This window comes from Homarus americanus, unplaced genomic scaffold (genome assembly GCF_018991925.1).
Source record: "Homarus americanus isolate GMGI-L3 unplaced genomic scaffold, GMGI_Hamer_2.0 scaffold21021, whole genome shotgun sequence".
NCBI classification, from domain to species: domain Eukaryota; kingdom Metazoa; phylum Arthropoda; class Malacostraca; order Decapoda; family Nephropidae; genus Homarus; species Homarus americanus.
This window is the reverse complement of record NW_024749363.1, coordinates 27301-53061: the sequence shown is the minus strand read 5'-3', so window position 1 is coordinate 53061 and position 25761 is coordinate 27301. Positions and strand designations below refer to the sequence as shown.

Here is a 25761-nt window from a genome sequence, read left to right as displayed (position 1 = left end):
CTGGTGTGTGTGTGTGTGTGTGTGTGTGTGTGTGTGTGTGTGTGTGTGTGTGTGTGTGTGTGTGTTAGGGCTGTCATTGATTAATCTCTAAGACGCACTTGTCATTGCCCGCAGCATCAGCTTAAGCAGTCTGGACTCTGACGCTGAGGAAGCCTTCTATGATGCCGAGGACAGCACCAACACTCAGGGTGAGTACACGAGTCCTATTTATCTCTCGAGTACAAATATTAATAACAACTCAGGTGGACGGTAACGAAGTCAAATACACCTCGTTACTGAAACTACAAGAAGTTCCTTAAAATTTGCCTTTTTCTTCTTCTCGGTTCTTCATTCATGGTGTCTCGGTAAGTTAGAATGTGATATTTTCTAGGCTGTCAGACCTCCAGTGAGCGTGACATGTTTCCAGCCAATCATAACTCGGCTTTATACCACATTTAACCTCCACGTTTGTTTCATTTGTCGGTCTTCAGCTCCAGTGTAAAAAAAAAATACATTTATTTCATGGTCTATATCTTCAGTACCATGACCGTAAGTACTCCCCTTGACCATCTAGCTCCAATTAGTAACAAAATCTTCGAAAATTTCCACTGTGTCATATCCCCGTGGTGTCATATCCCCGCGGTGTCATATCCCCGCGGTGTCATATCCCCGTGGTGTCATATCCCCGCAGTCATATCCTCGTGGTGTCATATCCCGTGGTGTCATATCCCCTGTAGTCATATAAATTATATAATGTTATACTGTAGGTGATTTTTCTTTTTTTACGGGGGATTAGCCCACTCAAGCACATGTCACTGACCCACATCAGGGCCTGGGGAGCGAAAATATAATACAAATAATAATAATAATTAATAAAAAAATAATAATAACAATAATAGTAATATTAATAATATAAAAAATAAAATAAATAAAAATTATAAAAATAATAATAATAATATATACTAAAGGTAAAAAAAATAAGTCCAGAGTGAAAACGACAGTGTGCATGGTGTGTAGTAAGAGAAACAACTGAAACCCTGAAATTTTGTGTAAATGAGGAAGAAAGTCAGATCAGCAACCTGGGGACTTGGTCACAGTTTTGGTGATGCCATATGGCAGCAGGGTCTACCATTAGACAACACATTATGCTTCCAACATTTTCCCAGGCGGTAGTATAGTATAATGTGAGGATAAGACACGCCACATCACGTATTGACAGTAGAGCTTGATTCTCCTGAAAATATGTAAAGTATAACTTGTCTTAGCTGTCAACTGTGCCAGCTCTTGTGTAAATCTTTTAGGTAAGTCGGGAGTTTATCGTGTAGTGTCTGGCATCGAGCCTTGTCTCCATTACTGTGTTCCCGTGTTCTTGTGTTCCCGCGCTCTCGTTTCTCCGTGCTTCCGTGTTCTCGTGTCCTCGTGTTCTCCTGTCTTCGTGTTTTCCGGTCATCGTGTTCTTCTGTCTTCGTGTTCCGTTGTCCTCGTGTTCCCCGCATCCTCGAGTTCCCTTGCCCTTGTGTTCCCTGTCCCTGTGTCCCCGGTATGTCCGTGTTCTCGTGTGTGTGTGTGTGTGTGTGTGTGTGTGTGTGTGTGTTCCTTACCCTCAAACGTTGTATTAGAAGGAGTGTTTACTCAGTTTGTGACGTGAGCAGAGCTGACAGAGACGCGACCTGTGTGATGTTAAGAAGGAAGCTTTCATGTTACCTTGTGATAATGTTGCTGACACACACACACACAGACTTAACTACGGCTGCTACGTTTACATAGCTTTGATAGCGCCCTCTGCCTTAACCAATGTCACTATTACTAACACCATTGCCACCACTTTAACCATTGCCATTGACGCCTTTACCAACGTCACCACCAACACTACCATCACCACTACCACTCACTAGTCACTACTACCATTCACCACTCACCACTATTCACCACTCACCACTATTCACCACTCACCACCGTTACCTCAGAACGTGTCAAACAATCGTTGCCCATCATCTTTAACCCCTTGCACCTGACCCACTTCCAGATATTTGTGTACTGATTTAACATTATTTTAGCACATCACTTACAGCTCCCTCACACACACTACTACACACTCTTAACACACTCTTAACACATCCCTTACAGACCGACACACTCTACTACACGCTCTTAACACATCTCTTACAGACCTACACACTCTACTACACCTTCTTAACACATCCCTTACAGCTCCCTCACGCACCCTTACCACACCTTTCACATCCCTTCCTGCATCCTCTACCACAAAATCACACATACTTTTACCACACCCCTCACATCACCACCCCACCCTTCACACACTCTACCACACCCCTCACACACTCTACCACACCCCTCACACACTCTACCACACCCCTCACACACTCTACCACACCCCTCACACACTCTACCACACCCCTCACACCTCCTCCACACCCCTCACACACTCTACCACACCCCTCACACACTCTACCACACACCCATCACACACTCTACCACCCCTCACACACACCTCTACCACCTCACACACTCTACCCCACCCCTCCACACTCTACCACCTCTCTACCACACCCCTCCCACACACCTCTACCCCACCCCTCCCCCTCCCACCCCCTCCACACACTCTACCCCCACCTCACACACTCTACCCCACCCCTCCCACACTCTACCCGCCCTCTTTCCCCACCCCACACCCCTCCCACACACTCACCCCACACCCCTCACATACTCCTTACCACACAACTCTCCTTCCCTCTCTCTACTTCTCCCTTAATTACTGTCCTCTCCTTTCCTCCCTCCTCTCCCGCCCTTCCCGAGGTTATCAGAAGCCTCCAGGACCCTCATACTACATGTCACGGACGGACGGACGGACGGACGGACGGACGGACTTATTGATGAACTTCCTTAATTTCAAAACAACAAAATAATCCGTGTTAGAAAATTACCACGATCAGGACGGGGAAGCCTAATTGATTTTTTTGGGTGGAGCCTCGCTGACTTGCCTAACTAACCTGTCGTAATTAAACCCGCTTAAACTAACTTCACCTGACTTAAATCAAGCTGAAAAAGCGGCAAAAGACAGACAAACATATAGACAGTCTTATATATACACATTATAGTTAGAGAGGTATTAATTAAAACAGCAGTATTGATATGAACGTTTCTCACCTGTGCACCCCCCCCTTTCACGACCACCAGGTGAGCTTAATTATCCTCGCCACCTACCATCATATTTATATTATTTTACTGAAACTTGATATAAGAAACTTTATAAAATACACAGTAATGAGGTAATATATATTTTTATTTTTTTTTCCTCTGGTGTTTGTTCATTGTTCTCTTTCGTTATCTGTATACGATATATGAGTAATTATTTTTATTGGTGTATCGTCTGAAATTGGTGGGAGAGCTGCAGCGAAGAGACGGGTGTGATGCAGGTATTTGTTGATGATGTTGTTTTTGGTATTATTTATTGTTGTTATTATTGTTTCCGATTGGTATTATATTATTATTATGATCGGTAGTAGTAGTTATTGCAGTGGTAGTCGTAGTTGTTGTAAAAGTAGTAGTAGTAGAGTACGGTAGTTAGTAATGAAATGTGGTGTGTAGTATCCGTAGAGTTAAACATATACAGGGGGGTGTGAATTAATGAGCCATTTTGCTAATCGCGTAAGCAATTAGCAAATCAACTAATTAGGCAATTAGTTGGTCAACCCAGCAACTCGTTAACCTGCCAGCCATCCTGACAGCCAGATGCCACCCCCAACCAGTTAACTATTTAGTCAACCACCGAACCAGTCAACCAATCAGTGAATCAATCAACCAGCCAGTTAGTCAACCAATCAGTGAGTCAACCAGCTGACCAATCAACCAGTCAGTCAGTCAATCAGTCAACCATCAGTCAACCCAACTTAATTACACTCGGTCACAACGTTCTGACTGTCGCCAGAAAACTTTGGCTACAACTTGACAAAATTTCAAGACTTAAGTGGTTAGGTTAGGTTAGGTTAGGTTAGGTGCTGCTGCTGTTGTTCAGGTCAGTTTTATTAAGTAAAATCACCATACAGGTTTTCAGCGAGTCATACAATGCAGGTTTACATTCCAGCATGTGTATAGACAACGCAGGCAAACAATATACTTATACCATATAGATATACATAAAATATACCTAGACAGTGCTTGTATACATACAATGGTAAACTAATGATTGATAAGTTCAATTGAATACAGCGTCAGTAACTCACTATCTGTCACTCACTCACTCGCACCCTGACGGAGGAGAGTATTCAGTACAGCAGGAGAACATTCAGTACTTCTGTATTAACTGTAATATCCCGTGCTGTAACCTGTCAGATCTTATAAATATGAAATCTCAGACTCAATTAAACAAAATGCAATTAAACCTGTCCAAATTTAGCAGTGCCACCCAGCCATCCAGCCAGTGGGTCTCTTGTGTCTTGGTGGAAAATTGAGTTTCTGCCTCTAGACGGCTTTCATAGTTACACCTGCTAATTTGGCTTGCGTGTTACCTGTATTTGTGTAGATATTTTATGATCCGTCATCCAGTAGCCATCATCGGGTCAACCGTCAGTTATCATCCGTCAACTGTCGCCTTTTATCCGTAAACCGTTATGCATCATCTGTTAGTCGTCACTCATCATCCGTCAGTGTCATCCAGTATCCGTCTCGCAATATCTGTCACCCGTTATCCGTCAACCGTTTCTCATTATCCATCAACCGTCTTCCATTATCTATCATTTGTTATCCGTCAACCGTTAACCGTTACTCATCCAGCTATCATTTATCATCCGTCACCGATCACCCAACAGGTCATCCATCCACCTAACATCCCCGTACTGAAAAGTCATCCATTCATCCAACCATCAATTAACCTGGAACAGAAATCATCCACTTGACCAATGTGAATAGACCAGTTTACCAGTCATCCATCATCCAGCCCCGGCCACCCGTCAGCTGATGAATCAATAAACCCCGTGTTAATCAAAGTGGCCAATCAACTCGATAATCAACCCGCGTACTAACAACCCAATTAAATATCAAACAACCAACATATTTTTTTTATTTGAATTACTTTATCGAGCGATGGGGGGGGGGTGTTGTCGGCCAGCCTCCACCATTACTACTACTGTACTACTTTCATCACTACAAGTACCATCATCACTACAAGTACCATCATCACTACAAATACCATCATCACTACAAGTACCATCATCACTACAACTACCATCATCACTGCTACTACCATCATCAATACTACTACTATCATCACTACAACTACTACCATCATCACTACAACTTCCATCATCTCTGCTACTACCATCATCACTACAATTACCATCATCACTGCTACTACCATCATCAATACTACTACTATCATCATCACTACTACAACTACCATCATCACTACTACAACTACCATCATCACTACTACAACTACCATCATCACTACTACAACTACCATCATCACTACAACTACCGTCATCACTACTACAACTACCATCATCACCAACTACCATCATCACTACCAACTACCATCACTACACCGTCATCTGCACTACTACCATCATCACTACTACCATCATCACTACAACTACCATCATCACTACTACAACTACCATCATCACTACTACAACTACCATCATCACTACTACAACTACCATCATCACTACTGCACTACCATCATCACTACAACTGTATCATCACTACAACAACTTCCATCATCCTGCAACAACTACCATCATCACTACTACAACTACCATCATCACTACTACCTACATCACTACTTCATCATCACTACAACTACCATCATCACTACAACTACCATCATCACTACAACCATCATCACTACAACTATCATCACTACTACCTACCATCATCTACTACAACTTCCATCATCACTACAACTACCATCATCACTTACTACTACTACTACCATCATCACTAACAACTACCATCATCACTACTACAACTACCATCATCACTACAACTACCATCATCACTACTACAACTTCTACCATCATCATACTACCACTACCACCATCCTCGGTCACCCCCACCATGTCCTTCACCCATATCTTACTTCCTCGACTATAGTTTCCCTTTTTTTCCCAGTGCATTATTTATATATCACTGATCATCCTGCATTGAAAAATATATCATCAAATATATAGATATATTTTTTTTCATTAAAATTCCAACCTTAATACTTTTTTTTTTACCCTAGACCCCCATTTTCAAAGTTGAGGTCCTTGGATGGCTTGTATATCTGTTATTAAATCTCAGCAAAATGACTGAGCAGGAGGTGGTATATCATCCTTCTTTGATAGACGTGCGGTGCCTCACTGGGGACGACGTGAGGCGTCTCTTCCTCAACACTGCTCGTCCTTTCGGTCGCCGATGCCGGATCGTCGTTGGCAATGAGATCTACAATGAGCACTACCTGGGGCTGGGCCAAGGCATGCTGTTAACCCTCGTCCTTGAAGATGGCTGCCACTCGGTATCAGTTTTCCGGTGCCAAGATGGCCGTTTTCTCTACTTCGACCCTACGACCCGACCCATCCACCACTCCTTCAGGAGTTACGCGATCCGACACCACATTAGTCCGCAGAAGTTGACAGAAGTGAAGGCTCACGTCCAGCACCGTGGTTACAAGACCTGCGCCTACCACGCCATCACCTTCCTCGATTATGCAACCTCTTGTGGTCAGCGTGACTCCTGGCTGTTGATAAAAGAATACAAGGCCCACCTCGGCACCTTCACCGACCTCGCCGTAGTCCGTCGTGTACAATTCTTTCTGACGGAGATCGCCTACCGTGTCAACCTGTCCGTGAGGGAGACGCCGATGAGCGTCCGCGTCATGAACATGCCTTTCACATCCCTGCAACTATCCGTCCAGCAGGTTTGAGTGTTGACCAGCTCTGCCAAGTACAAGATGTCCCAACCAGAACAACGACCAGCTCCGCCAAGTACAAGATGTCCCAACCAGAACAACGACCAGCTCCGCCAAGTACAAGATGTCCCAACCAGAACAACGACCAGCTCCGCCAAGTACAAGATGTCCCAACCAGAACAACGACCAGCTCCGCCAAGTACAAGATGTCCCAACCAGAACAACGACCAGCTCCGCCAAGTACAAGATGTCCCAACCAGAACAACGACCAGCTCCGCCAAGTACAAGATGTCCCAACCAGAACAACGACCAGCTCCACCAAGTACAAGATGTCCCCAGCAGAACAACGACCATCTCCGCCCCCTCCAACACACACACACACACACACACACACGTACGTACGTGTTTATACATATGCATAAAGAATACTATAAGGGGTAAATTTCGTTTAGTCTACCATTGTTCGTAAGCAAGTAACAAAACAAACATATTAAAGGGGGGCAGAGAGAGTACTTAACGGACCATTACTGGACGTGAACAGTTCTAACCTAATATACAAGTGACGGACGTGACAAATTACAACAAACTTCCATGATTTAATAAGATATCGTTAACGAGGTGTGAGTTGTGGTTGGAGGTAGAATATGTATGAGAGATGTTTAACGAGTAACGAACACGTGAGAGGTTAACGAGAGGGCCAACGAGGCACTTAAGCGGGTGAGGAGCCGTGACAGGCATTAGAGGTAAATTAAAGAGGAAAGTAACGGGGGAATTTAACTCGTCCAAACCTGTGATGGGTGTACAGGTGTCTCTTGAGTGTTACGTCTGGCACCTGTGTCTCTTGAGTGTTACATCTGGCACCTGTGTCTCTTGAGTGTTACATCTGGCACCCGTGTCTCTTGAGTGTTACATCTGGTACCCGTGTCTCGAGTGTTACATATGGCACCCGTGTCTCGAGTGTTACATCTGGCACCCGTGTTTCTTGAGTGTTACGTCTGGCACCTGTCTGTCATAATAGGATTGAAAGACAAAATCCCCAAATCCCAAATGTACCAAATGGAAAGAGGATTTAATATATGTTGAGCTGGAGGGATTTTGTGACCAATTGAGGGATTTATTCTCTTGTCTGGTTCTGTCCAGTGGGGAAAAAAATCGGTTTATTGAGTTTTTTACCTTTTTTGTTTGGTGGTCAATTTTGTCCGATGTGGATTAATGTCCGGTAGTCACGATGCGATTCTTTTTTATCGATCTTTTTCCTGGGTACGATGTTGTCCTTGTTATCACGGTCATGTCCTTTGTTATCACGGCCATGTCCTTGTTATCACGGTCATGTCCCTGTTATTACGGTCATATCCTTGTTATCACGGTCATATCCTTGTTATCACGGTCATGTCCCTGTTATCACGGTCATATCCTTGTTATCACGGTCATGTCCCTGTTATCACGGTCATATCCTTGTTATCACGGTCATGTCCTTGATCACTGGAGCCGCCGTGAGTAATGCTTCATATCTTCACTGTTTATCTGTCCTTGATGCGCTGTGACGGCTAGGTTAACTCCTTGTCAATAGAAGAGAGAGAGAGAGAGAGAGAGATTATCCCCCCAGTCTCTCTCTCTTTCTCCTACCTTCCTCTCTCTCTCCTGCCTTTGCTCTCTCACCTGACGTCATCAAAGACCAGGTTAATTTGCTTATTTTTTCTATCTTTTTTTTTCTTTTTTCATTTGATTGTAACGAACGAAATTTTTACATGTCACGTAATATTTTTCTTCCGTGAAATGTTATTAACGTCAGACTTGAAATATGTGGATATTACTTAAATTTTTTTAACCTCGTAAAACTAAAGAATATATCATGCTGTAGGTTAATGCCAGGTGTGAGTTCATTAACCCTGCACCAGGTGTTATCTTTATTAGACTTGATATTTGTGACGATACGTAACTTAGTACTGTGGCAATGTCTTTAACCCCTTGAATACGAGGTCTTAACCCCTTGAGAACGATGACTTAACCCTTTAAGAACGATGACTTAACCCTTTAAGAACTATGACTTATCCCCTTGAGAACTATGACTTAACCCTTTGAGAACGATGCTTAACCCTTTGATAACGAGGACGTAACTCCCTTTGTTATGATGATCCAAGACTAAATCTATCTATTGGAATTGGTGCCCGGCAAACCTGGGGCCTAATCTGGGGAGTTAGATTAGGTCATAAATTAGGTTAAGTTAGATTACATCAGGTTAGGTAAGATCAAGTTAGCTTAGGTCATAGGTTTGGTTAAGGAAGGTTAGATAAATTTACGTTCGGTCATAGATTAGGTTAGGTTAGATCAGATCAGGTTAGGTTAGATCATGGCTTAGGTTAGGTTAGGTCAAGTCACATATGGCCAGTTAATTGAGTCAGTGTCACACCTGGATTACCTGGGTGGCTGGGGGGAGACAGCCGAAATATCGTGGACTGAAGAATCGTATGTGGTCTTCCTGCCATGCTGACGCCTGAATGTTCCAATTTATCAATGTCCTAATGTGGGGAGGGGGTGTTACGGGAGGAGGATGGGAAGTGGAGGAGGAGAGGGAGGAGTGGTGAAGGATGAAGGTGGGGGACTGCTAGGATATTTGAAGGCGGGGATAAATGTGGAGGATTGAACTGAGAGAGATACTGGTATACGTCATCCTTATACAAGTTTTATCCGACTTTGCTGTAAGTTTTTCTTCAATTTGTCACTTCACACACACACACACACACACACACACACAGAGGGAGGGAGGCCAAAAACTTCAACAAACTTAGTGCCACATTTTCCGGCCTGAGACACCGCCTGATTGGTTCTTATCGCCCGCTCGGGACCTGACAACTATTTTGCATTATACAATTTCACATACTGGTAAACGTGTTGACTGGCAAGTTCACGGAAGAGTCGGTCATCTTCCTCCGCTGCCGAAATATTACCACTGTCACTTGTGTCTTTATTAACTTTGTATTTTTTTTTCCTTCTTCAACTACGCTACATAATTTTCCTGCGTCAGTTACTCTATACATAACTGTCTTACTCACTTCCTCACTCACCTAACCTAACTTAACCACTCTAGCCACTTAACATGACGCTGTGGGACCGAAGTTAAACTAAATTCAGCTAAACCAAATTTATGCTGTGTGAGCGGGTCCTTATGCGACTTTCTTACTCACTCGAGGAGAAAAGTTAATATCTGATTCGGTTTAGCGAGCGTGTTACTCTACTGGGGGGTGGGTTCTTTGCCAGGCTCAAAGCAGCATGAGTAGGGTAGGATTGATTTAAGTAGGGTTGGGTAGGGTATGGGTAGGTTGTAGGTAGGGTAGGAAGTGGGCAGAGATCTACCTCACTAAGTATTACAACCTAAAGAGGATCCTGGAATAGTTGCGTTCTGTCCATTCAATCAGGAACAAACTTCGCTCAGATGGTTGAAGGGATTGCTGGAAACTTGGTACCGAGATTAACTCCTGGGAAGGTTCTATAAAATTGACCAAGAAATTACAAAACTATACCAACGGCAGATATAAAAAAAAGAAATGTAACTTTCATTTATCAAGTCTCGTTTGGGGTGAAATACGTAATATTTAATTGATTTTAAGTCTGGGAGGAGGAACATAGAGGCAGGGGAATCACTAGACTGTCCCAGGATCACCAAGACACAGAGATGGATGAGTAAATTATTGCCATTTTGTTTGTTTACGAATCATAAACTCCACAGGGATGCTTAGTGTAATAACTTGAGCCCATCTGTTTACAAATGGTTGATTGTTGTTGTTTAAAATAAGACTTCCTAATTTATTGTTAAACCTCTACTAATAACATAAGTCCACATAACAAAAATAAACCTCTGTAAAAAAAAAAAATCTAAATTTAGTTTTATGGGAGAGTAGCGACGTAGAGAAGCCCGTGTAGGTATGGTGAGGAGGAAGGAAGGCAAAGTCGATACCAAACTAATGATTCCAATTTCAGATATCTACTGTGTGTGTGTGTGTGTGTGTGTGTGTGTGTGTGTGTGTGTGTGTGTGTGTCAAGTTAATATGTGGAGCACCTTCTCCTCCAATATTTGAAGACGTGTGTATTAAAGTGGCCGTGGTGTTGAACAAGGCGGCCTCCTTCCACCAAAGGTTTATTTTATTTTATTTTATTTTAGTATTATTACGTTTACTGTTATGAGGATGTCGTCTCCTGGTGCCCTATAGTTAAAATATATTAGGGGGAGTTTACCTGCACGTGTTGTTAAAGAGTGTTCACTATTTTTAAGTCTTTGAAAACGTTTGGATACTTGAAACGTGTCCATTGAAAATTTCTGAGTTGATGTTTATTTTTGATAATGGATGTTTTTTCTTGTGTTTTTTTATTTATTATTGTTTTTTATTGAACCCACAGTTTCGTTGACAGTATACTTTAGTCACACGTTCACTTCTTGTTCAATAAGCGAGTCAGACGTTCACTTCCTGTTCATTGAGAGTCAGACGTTCACTTCCTGTTCATTGAGAGTCAGACGTTCACTTCCTGTTCATTGAGAGTCAGACGTTCACTTCCTGTTCATTAAGAGCAACACTTTCACCTTTCATTCAGTGGGTGAATCTCACGTTCCCCAGCCCGTCCACACGTTTCCCAGCCCGTCCACACGTTCCACAGCCCTTCCACACGTTCCACAGCCCTTCCACACGTTCCACAGCCGTCCACGTTCCACAGCCCTTCCACACGTTCCCAGCCTTTCCACGTTCCCCAGCCCTTCCCACGTTCCCCAGCCCGTCCACGTTCCCCAACCCGTCCACGTTCCCCAGCCGTCCACGTTCCCAGCCCTTCCCACGTTCCCCAGCCCGTCCACACGTTTCCCAGCCCGTCCACACGTTCCACAGCCCTTCCACACGTTCCACAGCCCTTCCACACGTTCCACAGCCCTTCCACGTTTCCCAACCGTCCACGTTCCCCAGCCCGTCCACACGTTCCACAGCCCTTCCACACGTTTCCCCAGCCCGTCCACACGTTTCCCCAGCCCGTCCACACGTTCCCCAGCCCGTCCACGTTCCCCAACCCGTCACGTTCCCCAGCCCGTCCACACGTTTCCCAGCCCGTCCACACGTTCCACAGCCCTTCCACACGTTCCACAGCCCTTCCACACGTTCCACAGCCCTTCCACACGTTCACTGGGCCGTGACAAAAGGGAGTGAACCCGGTGCATACAATGATGGTCTACACTGAGGGTTTACAGCGCCTCTATAATTGGTAGTCGCCAATTATACCGGCAGGGCCCGAGGCAGTTTTCCAATTGTTAAGTTAAAATTAGTTTCATGAGTTCTTTATTGAATCTGTTAATTGGTTGACAGGTTGACAGGTGATGGGTTACGGCACTGTTTTTACCTGTCCTTAACAGTTAGTATTTGGCTCTAAACGTCTTTAATAACTGGAATACCCCTGAAGATGTGAATTACACGAAAGCGCTTGGGAACTTCGTGTTTTCTTGTTTCCTTGTGGTTATAAATATATATATATATATATATATATATATATATATATATATATATATATATATATATATATATATATATATATATATATATATATATATATATATATAAAATAAGAAAACAAATAATCAAATACATTCAGTCATCATATGTGATTTTAATAAAAAGGCCTATCATTAATTAATTCCCGTATTTTATTTTACCAAGTAAATACACTGAAACCTTTTTCATGATGCTTGATCGGAAAAATTTAAATTTCCATCAGTGTTTGTAATATACAGACCTGGAGGAGGTGACGTACCGTACCTCGACAACTGTACTGTGTACGTCGTGTTAGTGTCTCGCCTCAGGTAGACCTAACACTGCCTCGGTCCTGTGAATATGAGAGTCAGAGACCATACCTTGTGGCCTCTACCTTGACCCTTAGAGATGTATGGGTGTGGATGACGTCTCCGAGGTGCTGTGTGTGTCAGGTGACCCAACTCCGAGGCTTTTGTCTTAAACTAAATGATAATTAGGAAGATCTATATGAGCTTGACAGTATCTGGGAGTTTCCATATATACGTCTGTGAAACTGTTTGGGGGATTTCCTTGTTTTCGTGGATATTAGGGATGGTTGGGAACCATTTAGTACCGCTTAATGAGGGAGCCATGAGTGACGATGTGAGCAACTTAGGAACACAAAGATGAGCGCCACTTAGCTCACAATAGGGAGCCACTGAGCTCAAGATTCACTGTATCATAGAGTCGACCCCTGGAGTGAGTACTCAGCAGTACCTCCCCCTCAACCCTTACCCCTTCACACACGCCTACCCAATTCCACCACACGCCCTCCCATTACACCACCCTCCCACTTCCACCACACGCCCTCCCACTCCCACCACACGCCCTCCCACTCCCACCACACGCCCTCCCACTCCCACCACACGCCCTCTCAGTCCCACCACACGCCCCCACTCCCACCGCACGCCCTCCCACTTCCACCGCACGCCCTCCCACTCCACCACACGCCCCTCCCACTTCCACCACACGCCCTCCCACTTCCACCACAGGCCATCTATTCCCCCACACGCCCTCCCTTCCCCGAAACGCCCTCCCCCACACACACGTCCACTCCCTCATTCAGCTCACTAAAGACACGACCCGCAGCGCTCACCTCGTCCCAGATTCTGTATTTTTAACGAGATTCTTGACTGAGTGAACCTCCTGTAGCGGTGAACGTCATCTCTTATGTAACACCACCGCGGGACGCTACTTCACGCCGCCTAGACACCTCCGCCTAGCACACCTCCTCCGCCTAGCACACCCTCCGCCTACCACACCCCTCCGCCTAGTGTGTATATCACCTGGCGTGCCTCGACCAATCATAAGCTTCCTTTAATTTGGCCCAATGGGAAGTTAGGAATAAAAATATAGTACAGGTAAATGTATCTCGATAATTGTATATATATATTATTTTATGAATTATGTAAGATATGAGCAGCCAGAACCAAGCACCAGGTGAATTATTAATATTATACTAAGAGAGAGAGAGAGAGAGAGAGAGAGAGAGAGAGAGAGATTTAATTCCGTGTATGCCTGAATCTTTCGTACGTTCCCCCTTCCTTCCATCATTACTACCCTATTATCCTTCCTCCAACCATCACCCATCCCACTACAGTGCCACCAACACCACTCATTTTCCTCCCATACCTTATCCCAACCACACACACCACCCCTCCCCACTCAGCACCATCCCTCCCACCACCCCCCCACTCAGCACCATCCTCCCACCACCCCCCCCACTAGCACCATCCCTCCCACCCCCTCCCACTAGCACCATCCCTCCCACCCCTCCCACTAGCACCATCCCTCCCACCACCCCCCCACTAGCACCATCCCTCCCACCCCCACTAGCACCATCCCTCCCACCACCCCCCACTAGCCCCATCCCTCCCACCACCCTCCCCCATCCTCTCTCTCCCCATAACTCAACCCTTTCATATATCTATTCCACTCTTTTATTTTATTTTATTTTCCGTGTTTTGACTTTATCGTTGTGAGTTTATTTTTATAGACTTTTATTTGGGGAGAAATATTCTTCCTGTGTCTATGTTTTAAAGCGTTTTATTTTAGGGGAGAGGTTTGTTTTAGCAACGATTTATTTTGGTTTATTTTGTTTCGTGGTTTTTTGTTTTTGTTTTCGTTGTTTTTGTTCCTGTTCTTGTTTTGTTTTCGTTGTTTTGTGTTTGTTTGTTTGATGTGTTTGGTGTGGATGTGTTTTATGTAATGTATGGGTGGTTTCTAAAGAATGTTGTGTGTATGTTTTTAAAGGAAAGTTGTGTGGATGTTTTAAAAGAATGCCATACGGATGTTTTTTTTATAATGAAAAAAAAGATTAAAATAATTATCCTCGAGAAAGTTCACTGTTCAGCCGTTAGTATTGACCAGTACACACTCTTGTTCACACGTAATTACTTGTTAAATAATTGTTAACTATTTACTCCACATTAACTTTACATCATCAAACAGTAATTGTTTTAATTATTTAAATATGTATTAATAACGATGCATAGAGTTGGATTAAAACACACTATACTGGAAAGCGTTTTAAAATCACACACGTTAAATTTAGCGTTTATTAATTAATTTATTTTACGCACAACATTGCCATTTTACACACACACACACACACACACACACACACACACACACACACACACATTTTATGCAATTTTCACTTTTTTTTTTAGATATTTTATTTCTTTTGACCGATATAAACATTGTAGTGACTATTTTTTATTAATATTAATCGTAAGACAGCTACAGTAAAACCTCCATTTAGCGGACACCAATCAACTGGGTATAGTCCGTTATATGGAGGTTTCATATATAATGGACCTAAATATAACGAACTATACTCTGCCATATAATGTTGTATTGAGGTTTCACATCTAATGGACCTCGATATAACGTACTAAACTCTCTTATATGGTCCGTTAAATAAAGGTCTCACTGTAAGGGGAAAAAATTCACCAATGTACCTGACCCGACCCGACCCCACCCCACCCCGACCCGATCCCACCCCACCCCGACCCGATCCCACCCCACCCCGACCTGATCCCACCCCGACCCGATCCCACCCCTGACCCGATCCCACCCCGACCCGACCCTGACCCGCCACCCGACCCGACCCGACCCCCACCCCGACCTGACCCCACCCCGACCCGACCTCCCCACCCCGACCTGACCCCACCCCGACCCCACTCCCACCCCGACCTGACCCCACCCCGACCCGGCCCCACCCCCGACCCCACCCCGACCCGACCCCACCCCCGACCCGACCCCACCCCGACCCCACCCGACCCGACCCCACCCCGACCTGACCCCCACCCGACCCACCCCGACCCGACCCCACCCCGACCCAACCCCACCCGACCCAACCCAACAACGCAACCCAACCAGGCATACCGGGAAGGCAGTGAGTATGGACATGGGAATAGAGCTTAAACATACCGGGTACCAGTAAACTATATCTGCCTGTGACTCCCCCTGACGTGCGGGATGAGTTAGTGAGCCCGGCCCTTCATGTCTGTGTGTTGATGGGGCCGCACACAACCTCCCCAGAGCTCACTTGTCCACTACGATGCCTCCAGCTTTACACGGGCGCTGGGTTAGACTTTTCCTTTTACCTGTTTGAGAGAGAGAGAGAGCTACATTCAGCTGAACACATGAGACATTTTGACAACATTTTGGCAGAAATTTATTTTGTTGTACATATTGTTGGCCGCATTTGTTCAGGGATTGTCAGATGCAAGGCTTTATTCTTTGTGATTGCGAAGAGGCTGAGTGACATACCTTAAAATTGTGATGTGGAGTGTCTAGGTACAGTACTCAGTTACCTGTCTGCATTCTTTGGTATCTTCTTCCGCTGTATTTTGAAATTCGTGACCAGGATATTCTCATTGTAAGGTGAAAGTTATATTGTAAGGAGGATAAGGATACAAGATCTAGCTGGTTGATGGATATGTGTGTGTGTGACGATAGGATACTTAATTTCATCATGTAGCTTACTGTCTGTACTAAAATACCATGTGTGGAAAGTTGTCTTATTGCGTGTTCAGCTGGGAGAGGCGAGGACGGCCATACTACAGTTGTTATTTCTAGGAACCTTCTCGTACTTCAGGGGGGACCTGATAAAGTACCAGGCGAGACAGAACAAAGAGACTACTGACAGTGTGTACCAGGACCCAGGTAATGATCTGATTCCCAGGTGTGTTGTGACGCTGGTATGGAATAATTCACTCGTCCAGCGATTTATTAACCTCAACATACTGTACACAACGAGTGACCCTTTGAGTTAGTTGTTTACTCTTACAGGAATAGAACTGGAGGGAAAGAGACACAGACAGACAGACAGACAGACAGACAGACAGACAGACAGACAGACAGACAGCCTTATTTGTGTTCACGTGCATGGTATTATGCCCTAATCCTTTCACTAAAAAATAAATAGTTTATCTTAATCTAATACTAACAAATGATTTTTTTTCTTGTTTAGTATGACTGTAGAGGGACCAGTTATTGTGATAGCTTATGAATATTATTTTTTGTTATTGTTGGATTAATTTGTTGACATTAGTCTTATAGAATTACTCTTGAACGCGACGTGAATATATTTTAAGCCACTTGGGAACAGTTCTCCTGGGTTAGGTTAGGTTTTGTTAGGTTAGATATCGTTAGGTCACCTTTTCAACAAACCACGCATGCCCAAAACACTATCAACGCTGCAACAATCACAGCAATTTGACCCACCAGAATACGTATGTCTTCCCGCTGCAGTTATTTACCGCCTTATCGGGAGCCCAGTAATGTAGCCCCGGTGATTTACGAGCCAATACGACAGAAGGAATGAACAGTTATTGAAAAGATGTAGTTGGTATGACACATTACTCGATTATTAGGAATGTTGGGGTAATATATTGGTAATTAATCTGTCAATCTAGAACTCTGTATAGATATATAGATAGATAGATAGATAGTTTAAAGACAGACAGACAGAGACAACGTGGTCACTGGAACAGACAGACACAGGTAGACATGGACACAGACACAGGTGGACATGCACACAGACAGACAAGGTGGATTGAGTGCACACAGACAGACACAGGCAAATAAATTTCGGAAATTCATGTGTCCTCCTGTCTGTCTCTCTGTCCGATGTTCTGCTGTGTTATGACAAGTACTGGACGTGTATACTGTTAACCTAACCTAACCTAACCTAACCTAACCTAACCTAACCTAACCTAACCTTACCTATACCTTACCTTACCTTTACCTAACCTACCTTCCTTACCTTGATGGTATTTGTAGCCGCAATATGAAGTCTGATTATACCCTCTCTGCCTGCTGAATTGTTTGGGGTAGAATTGTGTTCTTACTGTGTGTGTGTGTGTGTGTTTGTGTGTGATTGTGCGTGCGTGATAAGCTATTTTATTTGTTTTATTTTTTTTTTTTGTTATTTATTGTTTGTTTGTTTGTTTTGGTATTTTTTTTCGTTATCTCGACTATTTCTGACAAGTAAATTTTTGTCTGGAATAAATTCGTCTTCTCGTTTGTTAATTTCATTTGGGAGATATTATTAAACCTTTAGATAGTTATTGATATATTTTAGGTTGAAATGAAGTGTTTTAATACGGTGTTTGAGGAGTCGAGGTTGGAGAGGGGTGGTCTGTCTGGTGTTCGTTCGTCTGTCTGTCTGTCTTACTACCCTTACCCCTTCTCCTCCCTTCCTTCATCCTCATCCTCCCTCATTCCATCTCCTTCCCAACCGTCCTCCTTCCATCCCCCTTTCACTACACCCCTCCCTCTCCTGCTTACTTCCCTTCCACCATCAGCTAATCCTTCCTCCCCTCACCACCTAACCCTGCCCACTACCACCACCAACCCACCACTGCCACCTAACCCAACCTATGCTACCACCAAACTCCTCCCCACCACCAAACCACCCCACCACCACTTAAACCACCCCCACCACCACCTAAACCACCCCCACACACCTAAACCATCCCCACCACCACCTAAACCATCCCACCACCACCTAAACCACCACCACTAAACCACCTAACCCTCACCCCTCTATCACCACCTCTGCCACACCTACCCCCACCCCCACATAACGGATTATAATTAGGGTTAGAGGTCAAATGAGGGGGGCAATAGCTAATAATGGTCGTTATTGGGCGTGGAGCAACAAGAACTATGTGTACATCGGGTCATTACCCTAGATAGATGTAATATTATGTACTGGAGGTAGAGCAGAAGATCACCTCACCTTTATTTCATTACACCTTCCTCGTTCCGTTTTCTGATGTTTGGGGCGATCTATTCATTCAGTTTCGCTAATCCCAATTCTGTCATTACTATCATTGTTGGCATGGTGGTAGGTGGTGGATTGTGTGTGGTAGTAAGGGAGGCTTGGGGAGTTGGGGTGTTGGGTGGGTGTTGGGACAGGTATGAGACTGGAGGTGACAGGTGTGTATCGATTCCGGGGGGTGTGTGGACACTGTTGGTGGCGACAGGTAATGAATGTAACGATAATTAGCCACACCCAGGTACGTTACCCCCCCCACCTGCTACACCATCCCTCTTTCACCACCTGCTACACCAGCCCTTCCTCCACCACCTGCTAACGCTTTGCTCATTTCTTTTGTTTTTCGTTCTGTTTTCTTTTACACTTTTTCTCCTCTCGTTCTTTTCCTTTTTTATGTCACTCTTGCTCTCTCTTCCTCTTTATTTTCCTTCTTTATCTTAAACGATTACTTTACCCTCTCCGTCGTGTAATTATTCGTCTATCATTGGTCGTGCAATATATAGAACTACCATGGAGGATAGACGCGTGATTATGTGTAATAATTCTCGGGATGAGGGGAAAGGGTGTGAGGGCAAGATAGAAGGGTAAAGAGAGCAAGATAAGGGCAAGTATAAAGAGGATAAGGGCAAGGGGTGAGAGACACATCTCACTTGTTCACCACAGTCTCGGTGGATGGAATGGGATTTCACATACACAAACCAACGTACGATATGTTTTCCTTAACCCGATTATAAGAGAACGGTCTTTCATCTTATTCTTTTAGTTACTTATTATTTTCAACACCATTTTGAATATTTACTTTTATTTATACTCTATTATGACAAGACTTACGTATATTTTTAATCTTGAGAAAGAATTTATCTTACGAATATCATTGGGAAATTGGGGAGCGTGGCAGATAATGGGTGAACGTTCTTGACCAGTGGCTATACTGAGTGACACGTTGTTGTTGGCGCGTTCATGTGTTTCCCTGAGGCTAGAAACTATTTGGTTGGCACAGACGTCGTGTATTTGGTTTTAGGGAGAGCTGGAAGATTTTGGGCTGTTTAGGTTTCACTGTTTTCAGGGTGTGATTTACTGTGTACGGTTGTTCTCTACTTGGGTGTTAGGTTACTTGGTTTCTAAGTGGGTTTTTGATATCCCAGCTTAATTATAGGTTTCAGATAAGCTTCATTATAGGTTCATATCCAGCTTAATCATACGTTTCAGATATCCGGCTTCAACATAAGTTGCTGATATGTCAGCTTAATTTTAGGTTTAGATAAGCTTAATTATAGGTTTCTAATGCCCCAGTTTCATTACAGGTTTCAGATAAGCTTAATTATAAGTTTCAAATCCCAGCTTCAGTGTGTGGTCCATGTCCAGTTTCATTATAGGTTTCAGATAAGCTTAATTACAAGTTTCAGATAAATTGTGTTCAGTGTTTCGTTATACACCTTAAAACGACCGAACCCGTGAGCTATTTGCATATTGCGCTAAATGACCTGTGTGTATATTTTTTTACCCGAGTTAATTGAGCACTTTAGAGCAATTTACGGGAATCTACGGTACTTGGGTTAACATTAGTTTGATTTATGAGCGGTCAAAAGCCCCCCCCCCCCCTGTACGGATGGTTAGGTTACGTTGGTTTGGTTACGTTTGGTTTGGTTACGTTTGGTTTTGGGTTAGGTGAGGTTAGGTTAGGCTAAATTAGGTTAAGTTCGGGATACTTGATCTGAAGCCATTATGCGTTACAGTGGTGTGAGGTTGACTTGTATCGACTGCCTGGTAGTGAAGAAATACCACGTAATTCAGTGTTGTTGTATTAACTGTCAGGTATTTTTATATTGTATTTTGTATTAATGCAGTAGTAGCTGTATTGATACCATGTAGTGTTGTAGGAATACCAGTCAGTGTTGTATAAGTGGAGTATTACAGGTGGGTGTTACGGACTGATGAGATACACCTTACCTGCCTTCTTGGATGACAGGGCAGGTAAGGGGGGTAGAGGAGGGGGTGTGATGGCAGGGAGGGTGAGGGTAGGGAGGTGGGGGTGATGGTAGGGGAGAGGGATGGAAATATGTTTGTCTATCCTCCTGTGTAGTGTGTGTGTGTGTGTGTGTGTGGTGGCTGAGGTTCTGTGCCGTCTGTAAATTATTGAGACGGGGGTATTGGCGCGTCGTGTAAGTCATTGCTGCCAGCCGTATGTCGTGATAATAATGTTCGTAAACTTCAAAAAAAATATCTTGGCGAATAGTCTCATGTATAATATCCTTTTATTTTTATTTCATATTTTATTTTGTTTTATTTTGTATGTCAACGGAATAACTAAAACATAAATTATATAAAATATACTGAAAATACTTAAAAATTTTATTCATCACTAAGGTACTGTTAGGGCGAATATCACATACTGGATAATGCTTTATTTTTTCTTCGTTTTTTATCTTTTTGTCCGGATTAAACAATGATATTTGACCGGCGTTGCCGTGCAGGACATCGCTGCCAGCCGTATGTTATAAAATGTTGTAAATAATCGGTATTTCTTTTGTCACCGTGTTGTTAAAACTGTTGTGATATATAAAGTACTTTTGACTGTTTTTTTATTTTAATCCACGAATAAATAAAAACTTACTTTTATTATAAAGTACACGTCATAATTGCCAGCTGTACTGTATGTCGGGAGACGTGTGTGTGTGTGTGTGTGTGTGTGTGTGTGTGTGTGTGTGTGTGTGTGTGTGTGTGTGTGTGTGAGCTTTGAATAAGATATCCTTACGAGGGCATTAAACTAGATATTCTTCGTGAGAATATTGTTGCCTTCCACCACTCGCTGCCAGCTGACGGGGTGAAGCCTTGTGTGGTGTTACAGGTGTGTTGTGGTGTTACAGGTGTGTTTTGTGGTGTTACTGTTACAGGTGTGTGAACGTGTGTATGGTGTTACAAGTGTGTGTGTTGTTGTAGGTGTGTGTGAGTGTGAAAATAAAGCAAAATTATCGATATGAGATTAAAAAATATATTATTATCCTTAACAAGTGATAAACATCCTATGAAGATAGAATTATTAATCCTGGAGCCAGATTATCAAAGATCATCGGATTATCCCATCTTAACGGAGATAAGAGAACACATCGAGTTACCTAGAGTCTTAGTGCAGTTCCGACGCCATATTGCTCTCCCATCTTTCAATCATACCTGGAGGGAAATAATTACCTGTCCTCACGCAACCATACAAGAGGAAACGTCATCTAAAACCTCCTCCTTAATTTAGGCTTTTGATGCGTCCCTCTGGCGGCAGGTTTGCGCACTCAATCTGGACCAGGTTGGAGGGAATATCCGGTATTCGTGATGTACTGTTAGACGCAAGCTCCTTCCCGGATGCTGGAATAACTTTGTAAATATCGGATTTATTCGTAAATTGAGGAATATAGGGCCATTACGTCACGACCACAGCCCAACGCGTCACATAAGCATCAGGACCACAGCCCAACGCGTCACATAAGCGTCACGACCACAGCACAACGCGTTATTTAAGCGTCACGACCACAGCCCAACGCGTCACATAAGCGTCACGACCACAGCCCAACGCGTTATTTAAGCGTCACGACCACAGCCCAACGCGTCACATAAGCGTCACGACCACAGCACAACGCGTTATTTAAGCATCACGACCACAGCCCAACGCGTCACATAAGCGTCACGACCATTGCGTCACTGGTAAAGCGTGGGCAGTGTGTGTGTGTGTGTGTGTGTGTGTGTGCGCGCGTTAATATTGACACAGCTCGACCGTCCCATTTAGCCAGGATTTGTTTTTCTTTCCGACACGGGAGGATGTTGACGGAACCAGCCGCCTCCCGCTCCCCCTAGTGTGTGCCTTTCTGCTTCTGTCTCCCTCCTTTTTCTTCCCTCTTTTATGCTTTAGGAATCCTCTGTTGGTTTTACTGAAGGGAGCGTCTAGAATTGCTGCTGTCAGCCTGTCTTTCTGTCTGTGTGCTTGTCTTTCTGTCTGTTGTTTGTATATGTCTTGGGTGTTTTGTTACCGTTCATTACACAGACTTAGAGAGTATTAATACACGTCCTGGTGTTTGGTTCGTGGACAAAATTTTTGACCTTTTTTTGCTGTTATTGTCATGCATTATGTTGTGATCACCGGAGGTTTTATTGGTCATAGTTCAATACTCACCTATTCTAAGGGACTACGTAGTGAGGATATTTATATATATATATTTTTTTTTTACCTTGCCTGTTGTGCCATAACCGGTTAAAAGCTGCGGCTAAAAGTTCATTGTTTTCCTCGTTTGAGACATTTAGGTACCATTCCACATACAGAACGGCTGAATTTTATGTAGATTAAATATTTGCACTCGTTACAAGGTCACCCTGTGTATTTAAGCCTCTCTCTGTCCATGTAATCCAGTTGCCTCTGAAGATGTCTTGAATAAAGACGAAAGCTAAGGTGATCCATTGTTTCCCTTTTCCCGTGTGATTTTATCAAGATTTATCTTATCCACGTTTTCATTGTGGATCTACATGAAATATATATATATATATATATATATATATATATATATATATATATATATATATATATATATATATATATATATATATATATATATATATATATTTGGCTACTAGTTTGGTCATTTACTTTTGGACACTTATAGTAACAAATGACCATAACGAACTATTAATTTCGTTGATAAACGACACTATCACCAAGTGTACAGCAGTTTCCGTTCTCTCATTCATATGTGCCCCGACGAACAAGGAAGCAGTTTGAATTTTTTTTACACTATTTATCTATTAAATTATTAGTACAGTATAAACATTTAGTATTAAAAGTGACGGAAAATAAACGACTAAACTCAACCATTTTCATAATCAATAAATCTTTTTATTATTCTATGGGGCAGGATTTGGGGGAACACACACACTCAAGTTTATTTTAAAATATATCAAGATTTTTTTACTTTAAGCTGAGTAAAAATTAGATCACAATATAGATAAAAAAAATAGGTTACCTCTGTGTTTGTTTTTCCTGTCCAGAATTTCACAGACAGTAGCAGTGAGTGGAAACAGCCGCTGGGGAAATAAGCGTGACAGCCATTTTGGAACTCGCTTGTCAATATTATGTAAACCCGGGCCAGCCACCGGTGTAATATGTTCCTCTCGCGTCACTCCTCGAAGTTTAGGTTAAGTTAGGTTTTTTTTTAGGTTAGGTTAGGCTTTTTGGGTTAGGTTAGTACAGTATATTTATTTATTTATTTGAGAGACAAGGACGGTGGACTTTATCCTCAGACCTGAAGGTTTAAATATTATCAGTGTTAGCGTCTCGCAGGTGAATGGTGTGTGTGGTGATGATTAGGTTGGCCTCATACCTTAACGATAAGGGAGGAATGTTAACCACGCCATAAGGAGGAATGCTAACCACGCCGTAAGGGAGGAATGCTAACCACGCCGTAAGGGAGGAATGCTAACCACGCCGTAAGGGAGGAATGCTAACCACGCCGTAAGGGAGGAATGCTAACCACGCCGTAAGGGAAGAATGCTAACCACGCCGCCACTTGTTGATTATACAACTCGTGATGTAAACGGAACGATGACAGAGAGATAAGACAAAGGTAAGAGGTTGATATAGTAGGCTATTAACACCTGTCATCTGTATTAACACCTGTCATTTGTATTAACACCTGTCAGTTGTATTATGCGCAATGGGGTGTATTAACACCTGTCATTTGCTTATTAATACCTGTCAGTTGTATTAACACCTGTCGTAACACCTGTCATTTGTATTAACACCTGTCAGTTGTATTAACACCTGTCATTATCACCTGTCAGTTATTAACACCTGTGGTACAACACCTGTCATCTGTATTAACACCTGTCAGTTGTATTAACACCTGTCATTAACACCTGTCACTTGTATTAACACCTAACCTAACACCAGGTACACTGTATACGGACCAAAGTTCAGGTATAGCGTCAGGTAGGTGAGGTCGACATGGTAATTACGTAAAGCGTCTTGATAAAGTACATGGTCAGGTGTGTTCATGGACGCTGTGGGGTCTCTTAATGAGGTGTGACGTTCTTGTAATTAGCAGAGGTAATAGTGTCAACCTGTCATAAATCGCTCAGTTAAACATTAAGCTTAATGTGTGTGTTAATTAGCTGATGCATAATTAATTCCATTTACGTTATGTTAATTAGGAATGTTTAAAATATCGCTAATGGTTTAATGTGTCGCTAATTTGGTTTAATCTTTCAACATGACGAAGAGCTTGCAGTATCACTCATGGCATCACCCGAAGAATCATCACCCCAGTTTTTATCCCCTATAGATTAATCTCCTTAACACTATTTGGATGGATGAGGTTAGGTTAGGTTTTTCACCACCATGTTTAGTGACCCGTTTATATGACGTTTACACCACCTGGAATGTGATGTTTAGTGACCCGTTTATATGACGTTTACACCACCTGGAATGTGATGTTTAGTGACCCGTTTATATGACGTTTACACCACCTGGAATGTGATGTTTAGTGACCCGTTTATATGACGTTTACACCACCTGGAATGTGATGTTTAGTGACCCGTTTATATGACGTTTACACCTGGAATGTTTAGTGATTGTTTATATGACGTTACACCACCTGGAGATGTGATGTTGTTACGTTTATATGACGTTTACACCACCTGGAATGTGATGTTTAGTGACCCGTTTATATGACGTTTACACCACCTGGAATGTGATGTTTAGTGACCCGTTTATATGACGTTTACACCACCTGGAAGTGTGATGTTTAGTGACCCGTTTATATGACGTTTACACCACCTGGAATGTGATGTTTAGTGACCCGTTTATATGACGTTTACACCAGAAAGGGAAAAACCAGTGATCCGGCAGCAGGAGCGTGGGGGGTGATGATGCTTTACACCTTTTCTCAGGTAACATAATTTTCCCGTTGTTGAAGCAGGTGAGAAGGAAGACAGGTGGAAGGGATTTATCTTACAGCATCAGGGAGAGGATTATAACTTTTTTTTTGTTTTTATTGTTTTGA

The 25761-nt window shown here is 43.1% G+C and overlaps 1 protein-coding gene across 3 annotated transcripts in view; it reads left to right on the top strand.

Annotated features, from left to right (window-relative positions):
* Nucleotides 1-25761, top strand: part of LOC121853354 (proline-rich receptor-like protein kinase PERK2) — a 92150-nt gene that overhangs the window by 42149 nt on the left and 24240 nt on the right. For 2 of the 3 annotated variants that reach the window (XM_042347423.1, XM_042347422.1), the window contains exon 4: nucleotides 115-188. In XM_042347423.1, the coding sequence (XP_042203357.1) occupies nucleotides 115-188 (74 nt within the window). The remainder of the gene's footprint in view (nucleotides 1-114; nucleotides 189-25761) is intronic. The other variant, XM_042347424.1, reaches the window with a different exon arrangement.